Source organism: Bufo gargarizans, chromosome 3, assembly GCF_014858855.1.
Source record: "Bufo gargarizans isolate SCDJY-AF-19 chromosome 3, ASM1485885v1, whole genome shotgun sequence".
NCBI lineage: Eukaryota > Metazoa > Chordata > Amphibia > Anura > Bufonidae > Bufo > Bufo gargarizans.
The window spans coordinates 506,848,037-506,870,683 of NC_058082.1; the positions used below are offsets into that span (position 1 = coordinate 506,848,037).

The window sequence follows — 22,647 nt, forward strand, 5'->3', positions numbered from 1 at the left end:
GGCGGTGAACTTCTCCATGTGGCATCAGTCCACCATCGCACACCTGTGTAGTTGACATTCACCTCTTACGTCAATGGTACTTGGTGCTCCACAGTTTCCATGTTGCTTATGCGCAATGGTGCCATTTTTCCACTTACGATACACTTTCACTACAGCAGGACGCAAACAATTCACAAACTGTGCAGTTTTCAGAAATACTGCCACCCTTGGCCCGAAAGCCAATAATCATCCCTTTTTGGAATTATCACCCTTTTACCCATGACAGCAGTGAGGGATGTGTGTGCAGACAGCCTATCACACACCTTATACACCCACCAAGCCAGATCACCACACGTGACTTCCTTCATGAGCTACGCACTGCCGACGTCGAAAGTTGGAAGTGGTCATAATAACTGAACTCAACTGTGTATGAGAAAATGTGCCTTTCAACATGAGTGAACATTAGGATGTTTGCTTAGGGTACATGTTGCAGTCATATGACGTTTTTTGGCTGTGGGTTTGCAAACACTGTAGTGAAAAGCATGATACGACCACAACATGTGAATACACCCTTGGTCTCTGTGAACCTCTTTAGTTTTCTTTTCTTTTTTTAATACAAAAAGATAGGAATAATACAAGGTATAATAAAACACTAAGATCCGCTTACGGAATAGCCCCAAAAAGTACATAGCTAGAAAAAGCTCCTTTGTATCAAACGTCCAGACATCAAAATGTCCAGAACGTATAGATGATTAAGTAGATGAGAAGATTCTTGGACACTGAGATTCATGGTAACCAAAGCAAGGTAAGGAAATTTAGAGAGAACATGGAAAAAGAGAGAGAAATAAAAAGATTTAAAAAAATGAGAAAAGAAAAAAAAATACTATTTGGCTTCCCTCCTCCACTGCCTGCCTCCAGATACTGAGTCTTCTAAGGTCTCCATAAATATATCCTGTTTATCCGACCAAATACTAGAGACTATAATCCATACTAACTTGGATTATTGGTTTAAACCATGAACGGGCAATTGTAATTTTATTTGGCCCCACTACCAACCTACCTATCATTCCATAAAAATTCAGGCCCATAAACAGGAATTACCAAAGCCCTTAGCAAGCTACTCTTTGCTAGGGATACTCCGCTTTCCCCCGGAAGAGATATATACAGTCAGGTCCATAAATATTGGGACATTAACACAATTCTAACATTTTTGGCCCTATACACCACCACAATGGATTTGAAATAAAACGAACAAGATGTGCTTTAACTGCCGACTGTCAGCTTTAATTTGAGGGTATTTACATCCAAATCAGGTGAACGGTGTAGGAAGTACAACAGTTTGCATATGTGCCTCCCACTTGTTAAGGGACCAAAAGTAATGGGACAATTGGCTTCTCAGCTGTTCCATGGCCAGGTGTGTGTTATTCCCTCATTATCCCAATTACAATGAACAGATAAATGGTCCAGAGTTTATTTTAAGTGTGCTATAGTTGGTGTAATACAGCCCCAAACCACATGAAAGCAACGTGTGTCTGCGGTGGGATATATTGTAGATGGTCGCAATGGAGCCATATACCACTGTAGCATGTCCTTACAACCAGCCTCAATCAGACATGTGTTAATGGAAATTATATTCATCTGGTACTTAAACTGCCTCTACATTTCCTTACCTATGTCCCCCTCTTTTCTGGTCATATATGGAAGTTTCCTTTTAGGGGGGCACCAACACTCCAGAACGGGGCCCCGAAGTGAAAGAATAGCATCTGTGCATGCGTGGCAACCTCTCCGTTCACTGCTGCAGGCGGTCCAAAAACATCCCAACTATTTTCGGAAGTCCCATAGCTGTGAAAGGAGAACCTGCCACGCAAGGGTGATCACCTCTACATTCTCCACTATGGGGACGTTGGAAATAACCAAGCCAGCTCTCAGCTATTTTTGGAAGTCTCATAGCAGTGAATGGAGGATTTGAGCACATACACAACATGCTCTCCCTTCACCTCGGGAGCTCCATTCTGGAGATTGGAGTGGGTTTCAGAGGTGAGCTGCAGCAATCAGACATTTATAGAATATCCTAGTGATATGCCATAAATATTGAGATAGGACAACCTTTTAACCCAAAAAGTCATTCAAAATAAAATATCTTCATTCTTGGCTTTCCAAGAAACTCTTTTATGGTGCTGTGCAGTACAAGTGGCAGGCAGGAGTGTGCTAAATATATATATACACACAGACATGCACCGGTATATATTTTTTTAAATGCCCTTTGTTCTAGAGATGCACCTCCAGGTGCCCCCCTCCGCCCCAGACCAGAAGTGCTGCAGCCAATCAATAGCTTCAATGGTCACATGTGCACAAATAGTAAATGAAATGTATGGCCAGCTTTCGGCTCCATTCATACTAGTGTCATGTCTACCGTTAAATTAGAAGTCATGAAGCTGTAACAGAGCTAAGCAATTGGGTCTGCTCGGGCTCTGTCAAGGCTTCTGTCATTTTGATGGAAAAGATAATGCTGCATGTGGAGTTGCAGATGTGAACACAGCCTTAAGGCGGGTTTACACACTCCGATCTAACAGTCGATCGATCGTTGGGAAGGAAGCATTCCTTCCTGACAGTCGGCTGCTTGTTCAGTGAAGGAGACCGCTGTATTTACAGGCACTGAGCACCTCCACAGTATGAGAACGAGATATCACTATTGAGACCCCTCGTCCCCATACAGGTACATTGTTTCGGGGCAGCAGATCGCTGTTTAAACATTGCGACCTGCTGGCCAGAAATTATAATGTATGTGTCTGTGCAAACGATGGGATCACCCGATGAATGAAGATTTTGCTTGTTCATTGGGTGATCGGCCACATACTTAGATGGGCAGATTTTTAGGAAAGAGCGTTCACTGGAACGTTCATTCCCAATATTGGGCCATGTAAATCCACCTTTAGCTTGCATTTGAGGCAGACGAAAGATAACTTAACAATGAACTAATCTAAATTCTGCTCGTGCCTGGCTGTGAACTTCCTTAGTGGTTTAGGAGATTTCAACATGTTGAAGTGTCAGATATGGGTCTCACTGTTCATGGAAAAAGCTGTAATGGACAGGAGGACTGTGAAAACCAGAGCATGCTTTGTCATAGGATTCTAGTAGCACCACTTATCTAGCCTTCACCTATTAGTGTCCAGTAACCAGGACATGACTCTGACTCATGGAAACCAGTGGAAATTCCTCTCAGCAGATAAGGACAAAGCAGCCCACATCATCCCACCTTTTCATTACCTAAACTTAAACCCAAAACCATAAGTTCCATTACATCAACCTCATTTATCACGTATTGACAGGCATTCATGTACTTAGTCTCACAGCAGAGGAAGCCATGTTGTGGGATCAATCAATATTCACCAGGAAGTCATAGAGACATAAGGAACATCATTTCTAATGGAACCATGTATTATTAGGAACTATAGAGTGGAAATGTTTCATTCTCAAGCAGAATATCTGGCAGGGAATGGAAGCAATACATTATATACGAAGACAACCTTGGCCACATACATCGATTAGCTGAAACATTTAAACCGCCTATTATTGTGTATGCCAACATCATGCTGATAAAGTGGCTCTGACCTGTCGAGACATGGACTCCCGAGACCTCTGAAGGTGTTCTGTGGTATCTGACAACAAGACGTTAGCAGCAAATACTATAAGTTCTGTAACTTGAGATTGTGGGCCTCCCTGGATTGGATTTCTTTTCCAGGATATCCCACAAAAACTTGATCTGTGGGATTTGGGGCATTTGGAGGTCATCACCTTGAACTACCATCCTTAATCAATTTTTGTAGAGTGACAGGACACATTATCCTTATGAAAGAGGCCACAACCATTAGGGAATGCTGTAGCCATGAATGTATGTAATTGGGTCTGTACAATAAGCCAGGTGGTACATGTCAAATTAACATCCCCATCAATGTCAAAACCCCAAGGTTTCCCAGCAGATTGTCCAGAGCATTATGGATTCCGTTATGGAATCGCGTTATGGATTCCGCGTTATGGAATCGCGTTATGGATTTTGGTACAAAATTCCTGACATAATCATACCGCCAGGGAGGTTAAAGGGAACCAATCACCATGAAAATGCAATGTAAGCTGCAGGCAGCATGTTATAGAGCAGCAGGAGCTGAGCAGATTGATATATAGTTGTATAGGAAAAGATTCAGTATAACTTGTATTTCATTCAAGTTAATTCCTGCTCAATCTGGGCTTTGAAGACGAGGAGGCGGTCCTATCAGTGACTTACAGCTATTTCTGTAGGCACAGTCATAGAGAGAAGGCTGTCAACTCACTGATAGGACCGCCTCCTGGACTTCAAAGCCAGGAATATAAACAAATGAAATACAGGTTATACTGAATATTTCCCCTCAAAACCTTATATCATTCTGTTCAGCTCCTCTTGCTCTATATGATCCCGCATTAAGCTCAGGCACCGTATTCAATGTGACAGGTTCCCTTTAAGTCACAGCTATTTCACTGAAGAACCATAAAATTATTAGGCCGAACTACATGACAATTACAGTACTTTAAATGTTTGTTCATAGACGATGGGTAGATGCTAAAGCCCCTCTACCTGAAGTGTGAAGGAAAAGTTGAGGAGGACAAGCTAAAAAGGTAAATGTCTCAAAAGTAGTGTTTTTTTCACTGAAGAGCCTTTTCAACTGATATGTTACCACAGGCTTATCAGAAAAGAGGATCAAAGTAAATGATACAAATAATCTTATACGTATTCAACTACACCCAAATACTTTATGCACTATATAGTCTTAAAGGTCAGATCAAATGTAGTTAAAGACATTTTCAAGGATTTCATCACTATCTGGTGGTGTGGTGGTCCAATAACCTGCACCCCCATCAATTACCAGCTCCACCCAATACACAATGGGGGCAGGTATGCAGTTCTAGTACTGGAGCTACAAGGTAACAGCTGATTGATGGAGGTGTGGGGTGTAGGATCCCTGGTGATCTGATATACATGGTCTATCCTGAGGACAGACCATCAATATCAAAATCCCTTTCACTTAGTGTCCTATGATTTCCAATCCAAAAAAGAGACCTGGGGTAGAGTATTCCTGCGACATAGATTAAAGGTATTCATCCGTGCATGAAGACTGCATTTAACTTTTTTTTATAAAAAAAAAAAAAATCAAGGTGCTCCGGTAAAAGAATATACACTGCAGCCAATTATTCCTAATCATTGCTGACAGGTTTCTGACAATGGTGGAAGAATGAGATATCAGCTGTGAGGTGGAAGAAGCATGTATCGCTGTATGTATGAAAGTGCTTGCTATTGTCCACTTATGGGACCACCAAGAATGGCTCTGCAGCCTTCGTACATGCTATGAATACATACTGAGTTCCCGCTCAATAATTGCAATTTGTTGTCCCTAAACCAATGCTAAGTCAATAAATGGTGTCAACACGTCGATACAGATGTCCACATCAGAGCTCCACCACGCTCAATGCGGGATATACGTACATATGCGAGCAATCAATCCATACTCGCAATCCTCTTGGGTATAGTTCCTCTGCCCTACTATAATTGCACTTACACTGAACTTTAAGGGCTCATGCACAAGAGCGAGTATCATGTGCGGGGGTGTCAGTCTTTAGAAAGGACAGCACCTGAAGTAATAACTGAACCACACTGAAAGACTGTCCGTTTTTCAAAAATGGCTTCTAGGAGATGCTATGAAAAAAATGCATGAAAACTGATGACATCTGTGTGGACAAAACGCTTAGGGCCCATGTACACGACTGTGATTGGCTCAGGAAACATCGTCACTGTGTTGTCCATATCTCCTGCCAACCACGACCCCCCTGACCTGAAGTGACTGTCTGTATTATAAAAATAAGGCTACTTTCACACTTGCATTTTTGCCTGATCCGGCAGGGATCAGCAAAAACGCTTCAGTTACTGATAATAAAAGCGCCTGCATCCGTTATGGACGGATCCGGTTGTATTATCTTTAACATACCCAAGACGGATCCATCATGAACACTATTCAAAGTCAATGGGGGATGGATCAGTTTTCTATTGTGTCTGAGAAAACGGATCCGTCCCTATTGACTTGCATTGTGGGTCATGCCGTCCGTTTTGCTCCACATCCAATGCTGCTGCGGTTTGCTCTCCGGTATGGGAACACAACCAAACGGAATGGAATGCATTTTGGAGCATTCCGTTCTGTTCAGTTACGTTTTGTCCCTATTGACAGTGATTGGGGACAAAACGGAAGCGTTTATCTCTGGTATTGAGATCCTATGATGGATCTCAATACCGGAAAATGTAAACACAAGTGTGAAAGTAGCCTAAATGATACAGTCAGTCTCTGATCACGGGGCTAATGCAGTGTAAACTCATCATCATGTGATTACACTGCTACAGCCCCGCAATCAGATAGGAACTTACTTATAAATTCAGTGTAGGTCATGGAGATGCGGCCGACATGTGAACTGTGTTTCCCAGGCCGATCATGGTCATGTGCATAAGCCATAAGAATCACAGACATCACTGAAGCAAACTGAGGCAAAGCTAAGGGAAAAACATCAGTTTCTCACTGACCGACTGGCAGGAGTTAAAGGGCTTGTCCGGGTCCATTTTCACCCAGGCAGCCTTCCTGACTTGAGCATCGGAGCAGTTCATGCTCCGATGCCCTCCTATAGTAGGGCAGAGGAACTATACCCAAGAGGATTGCGAGTATGGATTGATTGCTCGCATATGTACAGCTCTGAACCCGGACAACCCCTTTAAATATAATCCGTAAATATGGATCAAAACTGTGCAATCCCATACACTGCATATATAATGATGTGGTAGCAACAAACAGACACATTAGGCTGATCATACACTTTACAGCTATATCTTCCGACCACCCCAGAAACATGCTCGACTGAAAGCAAAAAGATTGGACAGGTTGAAACCCAACTGCGTGATCCTTCTCTCCCCAACATCTGCCATCAGTGAATAGCTGGGAGGCGCATCAGATAAGATGGTCGGCTGGTCCCACTGAAATTGGCGGCTCCAGTTGACGTTAATCTAATGGCCAGCTTTAGCTGCCACTAAAATGCGGTTGTATAAAATGATAACAAATGAAAAGAAGCAAAGCAAGATATATAATCCCTCATACCTACGGCATAGGTACAATTCCAAATAATTTGTGTATAGGTGTAGAATATAGCTAATGCACTCATATCATCTGCGCATGTGCCAATACTCGCAGTAACGGCGCATGCGTGAGAGCCATGTTAATCTGCCGACACAGTGGCGAATCCAATGTAGAGGGACAGTCCCTCACAGATCGAAAATTTGTTCAGATGAATGAAGCAACTCGTATGAATTGATTCACTCATCCCTACTTTGTAGACAATACATACATTAAAAATCACTATAACATATACTCCATAGCGACACAAATATGAAGTGTAAGGTACACGTTGTGGAATAAAGGGGAGAACGTGTGCTGCTACATAATGCTGTGAAACTTACTGTTTCTTTGCTGCCTGTTGCTTTCGCTCCATCCTCCATGCGGCCGGTTCTCACAGCCGTCTGCCCCGTCTGCCTACCCCCTGTTTTGCTTCCCCAGCCCCCTGTGAGTAATATAGAAGAACAGGAAGTTCTGAACACACAGCTGTGTGAACAGCGGAGAAAACCTCCCCCTCTACATAAAATCATTAGGGTATTTAACTTCCGCAGAGCCAGCCACAGATATAGTGCTCAGATAAATGATTCTCTTTTAGAGTCATGATGGATTGAAGCTACTGGAAAATCTCAGGTTTTTTTTTGAAGGTGGTCTGGTATGTGTGATTGGGTTATTTTCCAGTTTTCTCTAGTTGTTTAGTTCTAGTTCAGAAAACCTATTTTTATATGCGAGTTAATATATTGTGGTCCCCTGTCCAGGAGGCTCATTTCTTAAGGCTCCATCAGACAGGACATTATTGGGAAGGAGTGTTCCTAGGAACGCTAGCTCCCGATAACTCCCGATAAGGGGACTTCCAATCACCCAATGCGCAAGCGACCGCTTAACCATCGTGGGGGGGGGGGGGGGCCATCTTTCAGGAGTTCACCTTGCACCCAGGGTTGGACCTGTCATTGTAACTGAAAACTGAGCCAATCAAGTTTCTGTCCATCCTAGAGCTAGTTGAGGATTTAGGCTAGGGCTACACCGCGACATTTTGTAGAGCGACTGATTGATTTAGCTTTTGAACTACAGCTGCAGTCAACAGGATTGCATTGAACTGAATACATTAAATTGGACTGCAGCTGTAGTTCAATAGTTAAAATCAATCAGTCGAGCTACAAAATGTCGCAGTGTAGCCCTAGCCTAAAGCCAGCTGTCCCCTATCATCATTGCCTGGTATTGCGTCTGTCTTCCCCAGGCTCTATACTGCGCAACTTACTACAGACTTTTCAGTTTTTTTATTTCAGGCTTGTTTTTAGCATTATCCTTGCGGCTGTTGATTCTGGATACATCTATTCTTCTGGTACTTCTGGTACTACATTCATCATGTTTGTTCTTTTGCCCATGCTTGCTGACTACTCTTTCACATAATTCTGATAGGTTTGCTACTAGTGTGACCACACCAGTATTCTGTTATCAAGCTCTGCAGACATATCCTGCGTCCCTAGCAGCCAAGTCCATCCTGCCTCGTGGCGACCTCTGGTGAATATCTAGTGGTAGCCTTAGTTTCATACTACCCAGAGAGATTTCAGAAGGCTAGCAACAGGTTTTGCGTTCACTGGCAGTGGTCTGGATGGTGACTGTAGTTCTCCCTAACAGCAGGGCCAGCTCTATAATAAGGCAGACCAAGCGGCGCAGGCGCAGAGAAGGGGGCGCCAGGGCGGACATTTTACTTCTTTTTTTTTTTTTATTAAATACATAACTTGCGGATTTGCCCTGCCGGGCCTGGCCGCCCATCCCAGCCTGCAGGTGTGCCGTGCGGCCCCAGCCCTCACCTCCTCGCAGAGCGGCACGCAGGCTCAGCAGCAGCATGGCATCAGCAACACAGACTGTCACAGGGTCCAGGGGGTGTGACTGCAGACTGGCGCGGCGGCGGCAGGCAGCAGCAACTGGTGTAGACTGGGCAGCGGAGGTCTGGAGACTGGAGGCGGAGCTGTTTGTGGTGAGTAACTGTGTGGACAAATGTCTCCGAGTAGTCTGTCTGTGCGGCCCGCAGGGAGAAATGTATGTGGTATGGGGTGGGTGAAATGGACATGATGGGGGGGGGGGGGAGCAATGTGGCAACATGGATGGAGGGGGGGAGAAATGTGACAACATGGATGGAGGGGGGGAAATGTGGCAACATGGATGGAGTGGGGGAAATGTGAGGGCTGATGTGACATAGGTGATTTGACATGGAGGAGGAGAAATGTGACATGGAGGGGTGAGAAATGTGACATTGAGGGGGTAAAATGTGACATGGAGGGGGAGAAATGTGACATGGAGGCAATGAGGGGGAGAAATGTGACATGGAGGCCATGAGGGGAAGAAATGTGACATGGAGGCCATGAGGGGAAGAAATGTGACATGGAGGCCATGAGGGGGAGATATGTGACATGGAGGCCATGAGGGGGAGAAATGTGAGGGGGGCTGATGGCTGACATGGGGGCATGATGGCTGACATGGGGGGCTGATGGATGGGAGCTGATGGCTGACATAGGGGGCTTATCTGAGGCATTGGGGGTTTAATCTGAGGCACAATACAACACATACAACACAATAATCTGTGGCACTTTCCAATCGAATAAAAAAAAAAAAAAATCAGGCGTTCTCTGCAACTTGAAGGGGTTGTCCGGGTTCAAAGCTGAACCTGGACATACCTCCATTTTTACCCAGGCATCCCCCCTGACTTTAGCATCGGAGCAGTTCATGCTCCGATGCTATCCTTTGCCCTGCGCTAGATCACGCGGGGCAAGAGCTCTTTTGTTTACAATAACACACAGTGTGTTCGGTGACGTCACCAGCTCTGATGGGCATGCTTTAGCGCTGCCCTAGCCGTTTTACTGGCTAGGGCAGCGCTAAAGCCCGCCCATCAGTGCCGGTGATGTCACCGGGCTTTCTGGCAGCCCCATGGAGAGCCCGGTTTGTTGCCGGTACTCTTTAAAATGCCTTTGCCCTGCTCGATTCAGCGCAGGGCAAAGGAGAGCATTGGAGCATGTCAGGAGGGCTGCCTGGGTAAAAATGGACACATGTCCGGGTTCAGCACTGAACCCTTTAATGCAAAGCTGAGTTTTCATAATGGTTGTGCTTCTTTTTACAATCATAAATGAAGAAACAGTTATGTTCGGGCTTCCTATTGTTTTTTTCAGCCATATTATTCCCTGTTTTAGCTGCACAGCTAGATGCATTTCACTCAGAGGCAGAGGGCGTCTCCAACCTGCCAGCACTGTACTGCACTCCTGGGCTCACAAAACAAATACGGAGGGATAAATCACACTTACAGAAAGGCGGGATGATCCTGTGATGTTCAAAAGCAGGAGCTGTGTTTCCAGAACCAGGCACCTGAACTACACTGCTTTGTCCACTGTGTAATGCCGGTACTTGGTTACTACAATGCTGTTCACATTTAAATAAAGAGGAGGACCACTTTAGTAACCAGGCATGGCCGCTACACAGTGTACTGAGATGTGTAGTTCAGATGGCTACTTCTGGAGCTGAGCTTCTGGAAACAGCTGATTGGTGAGAGTGCTGGGAGTCAGAACCTGGCTAATCTGATAATGGTGACCTGTCCTATCGATAGGTCATAAATACTTAAATGGTCCATCATGGACATTGGAGGCATATCGCTAGCACCTCTGGGACCTGCCCCTATCCTTAGACTTCATGCGTGGCCGCCCTCCATTTATTTCTATGGGAGTGCTGAAAAAAGCCGGGGGCGGCATGCTCAGCTATATTCATAAGTCCCACTGAAATGAATGGGAAGCGCACCATGCAAGGTGCGCACCATGCAAGCGCGGCCACCACTCCATTCACTTCTATGGGGCTGACGGAAATAGCTGAGCCAGCACTCAGCTATTTTCGTCAGTCCCATAGAAATGGCTGTGCATGCCTGGTGTGACCTCCTGCACATTCTGAGCTCCGTTCCCTTTGGGGCCCGCACCTATCAGATATTGAAGGCACATCACTGTCCAAGATGGACCAACCCCTTTAAGTCCCGGAGGAGACCTCTTTAAATGGTCACTAACCTTTCAACAAACTTTGCATAAATTATAGGTGAAGATAAGAAACTGTAACAAATCTTATGAGAGAAACATGCTCTTTTCTCCCACTAGCAGTTCACTAGTCCTCCTCAATCCTGCCTTTGTTGTGGAGCAACACAATGCCCAACTGCTGGTGTGATGATCTGGAGAGCTATCACGTACGACAGTCGATGACCCCAAGTAGTGATACGAGGGACACTAACAGCTCAGTGGTATGTGCAGAACATCCTGCGGCCACATGAGTTTTTCAGCAGGATGAGGTTCATCCACCCACACAGCAAGGGTTTCCCATTCCCAGGAATATCTCAGCCAGATTACAACACTTCCTCAGCCTGCCCTGTCACCAGATTTATCGCCAATCGATCATTTATGGGACCAGGTGGGACGCCAGCTTCAGCAAACTACGAGTGTGCAGGATCTACAGGCCTATCTGCAATATCTGTGGGCAAATGTGCTGCAGGATACCATACAGACCCTGCATCCTCCATGCCCAACCGTATCTCATCTTGTATCCAGGCTAGAGGCGGACCATTTTACTGTTTCCCCAATAAACTTACCATATCACGATAATGTTGTAATCACTTACATATATCATTATTACATTCACATATAGAAAACTTTATTCGATTCCAACTACTCCTTCTTGGTGAGGTTTTTTTTTGGTCAATAGGTGCCTGTTCCTCTCATGTTTCCAAAAGTTTACGTCAAGTAATCTGGTTTCTTCCAATACTTCAAAACATAGCCTGCTTACTTCTCCTTTCGATTCCCATGAATGAAATTGCTCATACTGTCCCAGTGGGGACAGGGACTTAGTTTCTATCAAGTGTTGTGGAATATGGCGATGACTGAATTATGGGAAACAAATATTGCATACAGAACTTTTTGTTTAGCTGCATCTCCGAGCTTGTTATTCTTTATTACCTGTTTTGCTACCGGCTGTAAAAGCTGCAGCGTCATTCATTAGACTAAGTGCTGCTTACACTGGCAGAGGACTCTATTCTACATTACTGTCTGAAGGGCAGCGTAAGAACAAATCTGTTTTAGGCTATGTTCTGTCTGTGTTTCTGCCCACTGTTTAACCCCTTCAGGAGAAGACCAACTTTGGAAATGACGTTTTCAGTTTTTCTTCCTTGCATTCCAAGGGCCATTAATTAATTTATTTTTCCACTGACATACTGTAGCCATATGGGGGTATGTTCGTTTTTTTTTAGAACAAACTGTTTAATGTGAATATTTAAAGGGGTTGTTAACTCCTGGGATCCTCCCGGGCAGAACCCCCAGCATGGCCAGATGTGCGGAGGGATTCATACTTACCTGACCCCTGCTGCTGGGTTCTGGCTCCTTTGCTACCCCCAAGACCGCTGCAGTTCTCAGGTCTCCCCGTATCTTTATTCAGTTTGATGCATGTCACATGGCCGCTGCAGCCAATGGCTGGCTAAAGTTGTGACGTGTCTCCCATGTGTCATGTCACTGGGTGACATAATGCATGTGACCACTGCAGCCAGTCATTTGCCACAGTGGCCATGTAACCTGCATCAACATATGGTCTGGTGTTAAGAGCTGCAGGGTCCCGGAGGGAGCGAAGGAGCAGGAACCCAGCAACAGAGTTCAGGTAAGTATGACTCCCTCAGCAAGTCCAGCCGCGCTGGGGTCTGTACAAGAGGACCCCAGGGGGAACCTTTAATGTGTAATAATAATGTACTGCCAAACCATAAAAAATAATTTGTGGCGAGGTGAAAATAATATATATATATACACACACACACCTAAAGAATTATTAGGAACACGATACTAATACGGTGTTGGATCCCTTTTGCCTTCAGAACTGCCTTAATTCTACGTGGCATTGATTCAACAGGGTGCTGATAGCATTCTTTAGAAATGTTTGCCCATATTGATAGGATAGCATCTTGCAGTTGATGGAGATTTGAGGGATGCACATCCAGGGCACGAAGCTCCCGTTCCACCACATCCCAAAGATGCTCTATTGGGTTGAGATCTGGTGACTGTGGGGGCCATTTTAGTACAGTGAACTCATTGTCATGTTCAAGAAACATTTTTCCAGTCTTCAACAGTCCAATTTTGGTGAGCTCGTGCAAATTGTAGCCTCTTTTTCCCATTTTGTAGTGGAGATGAGTGGTACCCGGTGGGGTCTTCTGCTGTTGTAGCCCATCCGCCTCAAGGTTGTGCGTGTTGTGGCTTCACAAATGCTTTGCTGCATACCCCGGTTGTAACGAGTGGTTATTTCAGTCAACGTTGCTCTTCTATCAGCTTGAATCAGTCGGCCCATTCTCTTCAGACTTCTAGTATCAACAAGGCATTTTCGCCCACAGGACTGCCGCATACTGGAGGTTTTTCCCTTTTCACACTATTCTTTGTAAACCCTAGAAATGGTTGTGCGTGAAAATCCCAGTAACTGAGCAGATTGTGAAATACTCATACCGGCCCGTCTGGCACCAACAACCATGCCACGCTCAAAATTGCTTAAATCACCTTTCTTTCCCATTGGAGTTCAGGAGATTGTCTTGACCAGGACCACAACCCTACATGCATTGAAGCAACTGCCATGTGATTGGTTGACTAGATAATCGCATTAATGAGAAATAGAACAGGTGTTCCTAATAATTCTTTAGGTGAGTGTATATATATATATATATATATATACACACACACACACACTGTATTTTTCGCCCTATAAGATGCACTTTTTCCCCCCAAAAAAGGGGGGAAATGTCAATGCCTTATAGGGCAAATACTGATGAGCCCTTCCATTACGAAAGCTCTCATTAGTACAGTAGGACCAGAAACGTTGAATACAGTGCTCCTTGTGTTGGCTTTGCATTAACCGCTATCTGGCCTTCTTCTGCCAACGCTGCATTGTGTCATGCACACAGTGTGAGGATGTAGGCGTTCTCTGTGACCTCATCCTGTGTGACGCCAGGTCACAGCACAGCGCAGTAGGAGGAGCGCTGAATCTCTGGTTTGGCGACAGCAGTGTCCAGAGCATGGAGAATTGAGTTGATTTATTTATTTTGTCTGATCTGAGGTCTGCTTGGAGGTCTGACCTGGGGTCTAATTAACACTGGGGGTCTGATCTGAGGTCTGATTGGGGGTCTGAGCTGGGTTCTAATAAACATTTGGGGTTTGATCTGAGGACTGATTGGGTCAGATTAACATTTGGGGCTCTGACCTTAGATCTAATTAACATTGCGGGTCTGATCTGAGGTCTGACGAAAAACATATTTTTCTTATTTTCCTCCTCTAAAACCTAAGTGAGTCTTATGGGAAGGTATTTCTTAAAGTGCAAAAAAAATGGTAGTTTAAATAGAAATTTTTTATTACATTTTACTACTTCAAAGGGAACCTGTCACCTGGATTTTGGGTATAGAGTTGAGGACATGGGTTGCTAGATGGCCACTAGCACATCCACAATACCCAGTCCCCATAGCTCTGTGTGCTTTTATTGTGTAAAAAAATAAAAATATTTGATACATATGCAAATTAACCTGAGATGAGTCCTGTTCGTGACTCATCTCAGGGACAACACTCATCTCAGGTTAATTTGCATGCGTATCAAATCGTTTTTTTTACACAATAATAGCACACAGAGCTATGGGGACTGGGTATTGTGGATGTGCTAGTGGCCATCTAGCAACCTATATTCTCAGCTCTATACCCAAAATCCCGGTGACAGGTTCCCTTTAAATTAAACTTTTTTAAAGGGCTCGAATGTTCTAGTTACACAAGTCATTGTGGAAAAGGGAAAATACCTGAAACAGTCACTATGCCAATCCGAGTCCAAGGCCTGCAGATAACGTCCATCATAGATACTTTGTCCACAACTGGCACACACTGGCAGATCACTCCCTGAAAACGGAGAAAAGCGTGTAAATAGGAATACATTTTCAGTAGTTTTATGCATTCTTTATTTGTGACATATTTGTATAAAATGTATGCACTGAAATGATCTCAACCACCGGTCTAAAAGTATAAAGAATCAGCTAAATCTAAATCATTATAAATTTCATTATACTTTTTTTTTAAAATCAGCAAACTCCATCCTTGTCTGAAATAACTCAGTTACCATACATTTTGAGATCGACATGGTGCATGAATTGCCATTTTTCGGACTGTAAGAGGCAAAAAAAAATGTTGCTATTGAGTGTCCGCTTCTCTGGATGGGAGGCAGCTAAAGATATGGTTCTGGTCTTCTTTGAAAGCGGACAGCCTAAGCTTTAAAACAAGATCAGAATCAAATCAGTTAATATAGCTATTAGCAATGAAGTCAGAAACGATTGCAGATGAAAGTGAAACCAGGCTCCCTCCCGACCCGATTTCTAACAGCTATAAGTAGTGGAGAGAATGGTATGATTCTGATCTTGTTTTAAAGCTTAGACTGGCCATATCTATAGCCCAATTGGGAGATATGAGTGGTTAAAGCAGCCCTCCCCGTCAGCTGTTTGTGAACTAAGCCAGCCTGGAAAGGGGGGAGAGGGTGGTTAATGGACTGTTACATGGTTAATGCAATTCTCCCCTGAGGGTTTTTCCTCATATTCTAGGCCTAGGGGTGTCCATTGGGCAGCTTTTTATTCTTTTTTTCTGCATTTTTCTACTTTTTCTACTTACTTTTACAAGCATAATTAAAATGTTATTTTATTTATATTAATTATATACTATTCATCCGTGAAATGTTTTATTACTTTATACTTTCTTGAAGGATTTCAATCACCCCTGACCTGTGACCCAGGGACCAAGCGGTCGCTACATGGTGTTTGCATTTGTGTATACATATGTGCATGTTGTTTAATCCCTGGTGAAAGGACTTTCCACTTCATTAAGGCTACTTTCACACTTGCTTTCGGAGCGGATCCGTCTGGTATCTGCACAGACGGATCCGCACCTATAATGCAAACGCTTAGATCCGTTCAGAACGGATCCGTTTGCATTACCATGAACAAAAAAAAAAAAATATATATATTTTTTTTTTCATGATAGTGCAAACGGATCCGTTTTGACTTTACATTGAAAGTCAATAGGGGACGGATCCGTTTGAAAATTGAGCCATACTGTGTCAACTTCAAACGAATCCGTCCCCATTGACTTACATTGTAAGTCTGGACGGATCCGTTTGCCTCCGCACGGCCAGGCGGACACCCGAACTTCCGCCTGCTGAGCGGAGCGGAGGACAAACGCTGCCAGACTGATCCACTCAGAATGCATTAGGGCTGGACGGATCCGTTCGGGGCCGCTTGTGAGAGCCTTCAAACGGAACTCACAAGCAGAGCCCCGAACGCAAGTGTGAAAGTAGCCTAAACCACCAGGGAAGGTTAAATAATAATTTTATGTTGTCTAAACCTGGGGTGTGTCTTATCATCAGAAAAATATTGTACTTCATTCATTAAAGGGGTTGTGCCATCACATAGAATGGGGATACGCTAGGATATGTCCACATTGTCTAATAGGTGTAGGTCCCACTGGAGATGAAGAACCCATTTTGGGATGTTGTGAGTACCCATTTTGAGTATTGAAGTGTTCCAGAATTTTGACTAGAAGTTACCTATCAATATGTTGGAAAAAGTTACATTAATAAAGAATGACAACTATAGGAAAGTCGAAAAGGCCTCTCCTAAAGCAAGGATATGTCAAGAATTCTGGGTACTGTCCAATTTATCACTGCATCAAAACATATCGTTCATTTAAAAAGGGCCAAAATAGCCAAAATAAAATTAAATGATTAGTATCATAATGGTATCATAAGTCCATAGGCGCAATAGGTTCAAACATGTCCTGAGGAGCTAATATCACATAATACATTAAATTGGATTATAAGCCATAATTACTCATACGATGACCCATCCAGTTCAGTGTTGAGATGCACATCCTTTCTTTTCTTTCTCTGTATTATGGTTCATGCAGATCAATCCACCGTTTTTCATTCTCTACTCTCTACCATTTGCCCCTGCCTATCAAGGAGAGTAATCGCTCAGTAAACGGTGCCCCATTACTACTCAATGGCTTTCCCTATTCAAACTATTGCACAACCGGCTCAATGTGTTTCCCCTATTCAATAAAATATTCACTGGTAGAAAGACTTTGATAAATGCTGGGATACCGACTCTTACATTTACATTTGTGTCATTATCGTCAAAGCATTTATCAAAGTTGTACTAGGGCCACTGGATGGCCATTTCGTGTGCTGAAAAAAGTCCCTCGAACCTTCTATTAAATAGGGGAAACACATCGGGATGGTTGCATTCTTAGGGTGCAATAATTTGAATATATATATAGCCAAATGATGAGCAATTATTCTGCGTAATCCAATTTAAATGCATTACTAGTTGCCTACTGATCTATAATAACTATTTATTGCTATTTTAGGCTGTTTGGGGCATTTTTAGATGAATTATAAGTTATGTTTTAATGCCAGGGGATGTTTTGATGCAGTGATAAATTAGGCCACTGTGGCTAAGATATATATCTCTGTAAGTGCTGTAATTAGTTTAGTCATTCAGGTTATACTGTTCATCTATAGGTTTAAAGGGGTTTCTCACTCTTTAGGTATCCTGCGGATACGTCATCAATCATCACTGAACACAGTCACGATTCGTATGTCCGTTCCGCAGTCCCACAAAAAAGATAGAACATCTCCTATTCTTCTCCTTTTTGCGGACAAGAATAGGCATTGTTACAATGGGTCCAAAAAACAAACATGCAACACGGGGGCCACACAGGCATTATCCGTATTTTTTGCGGATCTGTGTTTTGCAGACCACAAAATACATACAGTCGTATGAATGAACCCTTATTCTTATTCAGTTATCTCATGGATACATTAAACATGACCAATAGTTGATCCCTACCATTTGTAATTAAATAGATCATAAAAAATTAACATTTTCCTATTTTACGTAAAAAAAATAAAAATACTCCTTTAAGACTTGCACATATATTTTAACAGAAAATGGATGGGATCTGTGATGGAGCCTATGCTGTATGTGTAAACATGGCCTTTATCTTCCAAAAATGATGTGGGAGTACAAATGTACTCATTTCTGGTGACACACAGCTGTCCCTTACACCTTGTCTCCCAACTGAGTAGAAATATTGACCATGACCACTACTACAAGTAGAAAACTGTTTGAATTGCCACTCAGAGTGTTGTAGTGGCTGCCTAAGCATGTCACCTGGCGTGACTGTCATGGACAGGCTTCCTAAAAATCAGACAGAACTGAACTCCAAGGAAAGAAAAAGCCCTCCAGACATGTAACTACTAAACTTCGTGGCCTTGCTGTTTATTTACAGCCTACGCAATGTAAGCCGGAGGGTCGGATTCCCAACCTCCATATCTACGTCAGGAAATTGCCCTCTCACCAAGCTCCCACAAACCTAGATTGCTATCCTTTCCGCTATGCATGTCAAACATTTTGGGAATGCCATCAAGTCAACAACACAAAAATTCGCATCATGAAGCACATAAGGGCAGCTCCGGTTACATGGCACAATTTATCAAACTGTCGAGAAACAATTTGAAGGGGGTGATTAAGAAAAATCATTTTGGCAACATGGCGGATCAATAGTTAGCACCGTGGCTTTGCTGTGCTGAGATCCTGGGTCTGAATGTGACCATGAGAAGCATCAGCTTGTTTGTCCTCCCCCTCTCTTATGAGAATGAGAATGTCCTCCCCCTCTCTTACGAGAATACAAATCAAATCTGAGAAACTCCATTCAGTTGGCATGCATCTTTATATCCGATTTATACTTGCCGGCATGGGCAATTCAGCCATGACCAGTTTCTATTTGACATGCCCCTTGTCTTACTGTGCATTTTTCTTTAGCGCTTGGGCACAATCTCACTGACACCACATTAAGACGAGCTGGGGGGTTATTAGGATCAAATATACAGGTCAAGCTGATTGGTCAAGTATACTTAAAGGGGTATTCCCATCTCCTACATTGGGGGCATATCGCTAGGATATGCCCCCAATGTCTGAAAGGTGCAGGTCCCACCTCTGGGACCCTCACCTTATACTTAGAACGGAGCCTGAAAAGTACTGGAGGGCGCACTGTGCATACTCGGCCGCCCTCCATTCATTCCTATGGGAGCGCCAAAAATAGCCGAGCCAGCTATTTCCGCCAACCCCATAGAATTGAATGGGAGCTATTTTCGGCGATCCCATAGGAATGAATGGAGGGCGACTGAGCATGTGCAGAGCATCGTCTGACGCTTTGCGGGCTCTGTTCTAACTAAAGGTGCGGGTTCCACCTCTGGGATCCTAGTGATACGCCCCCAATGCCCGAGATGGAAAAGCCCCTTTAATTTGTGTTATTTATACATTTGCGTCTGTATTAACTTTGAGGGGCATTACACTTCAGACACTTTGATATTCACCCTACACTTACTGGCATGGTCATGCGCACATTGATTTTTGATGCTTTTGCTTACAGTATGTGGTTATGTGTGCTTCTCTCTTTACATCCCTCTCTGCCTCTGGATGCTGATGCCACATTGGGGGTCCTGCCAGGGCCTCGCTGGTATTTGTCATACAGGTTTATACAGAGGCGTAACTGGAAATGACTGGGCCCCACAGCAAATTTTTGAAAGGGCCCTTCTCCCCCAGAAACTTCTTCGCCACCTCATCATCCCCTGCAACCTCCAATGTGACCCACTGTTTCTAGTCAAGATCGTTCTCTCAGACCAGGCCCGGCAGCCGCTCTGTCCGTTTCCTACACCTACACTGTACGTCACATCACTGTATATAATGTCATTGTATAATACTGTTGAAGGGGCCCTGACAATAAAATCTTTTAGTCCTCCGCTTCGGTGGGCCCCTTCTGAGTTCAGGCCCCGTAGCAGTTTTTCCCCTGCTTCCCATATAGATATGCCCTTGGGTTTATACTAATTGATAAGGTACCGTAGATGGTCTACGTGTCTAATTATTTAGTCAATTACTTTCACATGTGCAATGTATATAAAGAGACACCACATGGCTGGATTCACTACCTTTTCCATGTTTTTTTTTTACATTTTTTTTTATTGTATTTTGGAATACACTTTTGGCTTTGGGGTGGCTTACATCACTACTGGGGATGAGCGAATTTCATATTTTGAAGTTTGTGTGCGGGTTCTTGTTGTGGTATTTACTGAATTGTGTTATGGATTCCGTTACCACGGACCATAAAGAAATCTTTAGAGGGATTCTGTCATAATGGAAGTCTATGGCCTGCATAACGGATCCGTCCGGTTTATGTTATGCTGTAGTCCTAATTGTATGCCATTGTATTTCCCATTTGCCACAATTCTATGATACAGCTAATAACCCCACAGGATAGGGGATAAGGGGATAACTATCAGATCGGTGGGGGCCCTGTAGTCCCCTGAAATGAACACATCAGCCAGTTGCGCATGCGCGTGGCCGCTACATTCATTTCCATGGGAATTCCAGAGATAGCAGAGTACAGAAGATGAATGGAGCAGCCGCACACATGCCCGACCGACCGCTTCGTACATTTTAGGAGGGCTGCAGGAGGTACAGGGCCCCCATTTTCATGATCAGTTGGGGTCCCAGCGGTAGGACCCCCACCAATCTAATAGTTAGCCCTATTCTGTGGATAGGGGATAACTTCTAACAAATGGAATACCCCTTTAAGGTATACAATGTACTCAGTTGATTATATTAGCATTTTGCACAGTGTATTGAATATTTGGACTTTTGGCATGTGCGTATCTCTCTTTTGTGTGCTCTTAAAAGTCATATTTTCCATTACATTTGTGGGTGTAAACAGATTTATTTCGGATCTTCTTTTCCTCTTGGTTTCTGTCCTCCCTGTGTGTACACAAGTTTTCTCTGGTACGGTGGTTTTGTTTTATACTCAAAAAAAATTCTAAAATTGGTGCGAGTGTGTATTCCCTATGAACTGCAGATTGTCAACCCTATTGGAGCCAGCGACCTACAGTATGTGAGTGATGACAACATTTTTTAAACTTGTGGCCACAATCTACCATAATATAGGTAAAATCATTATTTAACATTTTTATGTTTGATCAATTGTAATTAACAATACATAATAGTGCTAGCAATTATCATTGATCACTTTGTGCTTTTACAATGGGTCTGCATGCTGCGGCAGCTCCTAGCAGATGAAATAGCGCCCACCCACATTGGCTACACAATTTTCAAAGTAATAGCTTTGTTTTGCCCACCAAATTGTGTGTTGGGTCTGCTATTGCACAGCATCTATATAAAAAGGACCGGTCATCTCTCCTGAAGTGTGTTTTAGTGAATGATTGTATTCCTCATTTAATGATCATTCTGCTGACAGTGTCAAACAATTGATAAAATCATTCATAAAATTCTAGAAGGAAATTGGAATAATAGCGGTATGGCACATCAGATAGTTATATGAAAAGATTTACCCGAATTGCTATTACGTGGGGAATGCCATTAATCGGTAAAATAGATATGTCGGGAGAGGTGACCGTTCTCCTTTAAAGTGTTCCTGAGTTTTGAAAAAAAGTTTTCATAATGGCCGTGCTTCTTTGTATAATCATAACAGTTATGTTTGGGCTTCCTTAATGTACGTACTTTTCAGCCATATTATTCCCTGTTTGAGATGCACAGCTAGATGCATTTCAATCAGAAGCAGAGGGTGTATCTCTTTTGCCAGTACAGTATGCAGAGACCTCTAACCTATGTTTGTTTTCTTCTGGGGAGCCCAAAAAGTTGATAAGGATGAATAAATAAGACAGGTTAGGCTACTTTCACACTGGTGTTTTGGCTTTCCGTCTGTGAGATCTGTTCAGGGCTCTCAAAAGCGGTCCAAAACAGATCAATTTTGCCCTAATGCATTCTGAATGGAAAAGGATCCGCTCAGAATGCATCAGTTTGCCTCCGTTCCGTCTCCATTCCGCTTTGGAGGCGGACACCAAAACGCTGCCTGCAGCGTTTTGGTGTCCGTCTGACGAAACCGAGCCAAACGGATCCGTTCTGACACACAATGTAAGTCAAAAGGAACGGATCCGTTTTCACTGGCACAATAGAAAATGGTTTCGTCCCCCATTTACTTTCAATGGTGTTCATGACGGATCCGTCTTGGCTATATTAAAGATAATACAAACTGATCTGTTCTAAACTAATGCAGACGGTTGTATTATCTGAATGGATCCGTCTTTGCAGATGCATGACGGATCCGCACAAAAGGGGAGTGTGAAAGTAGCCTAATTGGTATACAGTGGCTCACCCTTCCTTATACTACGGTGAAGGTGCTCTGTTTTTTGTGTGACTCACCCAGTCACTAAAGGAACTAAAATGGATAACTTCAAAGTGAAAAACAGGCACTCACCATCTGTATAGCAAAATTTGTCTGTAAAACATCACATTTATTAACGTAGAGTACACAAGAATTATGAGTAAACGAGTATAAATAAAATACCATAT

General features: G+C 43.5%; 1 protein-coding gene across 1 annotated transcript in view; it reads right to left on the bottom strand.

The window, feature by feature from the left end:
• LIMK1 (LIM domain kinase 1) overlaps window positions 1–22,647 on the bottom strand; it is a 103,669-nt gene that overhangs the window by 50,830 nt on the left and 30,192 nt on the right. The window contains 1 exon segment of the mRNA XM_044283927.1: window positions 14,983–15,079. Within this exon segment, the coding sequence (XP_044139862.1) occupies window positions 14,983–15,079 (97 nt within the window).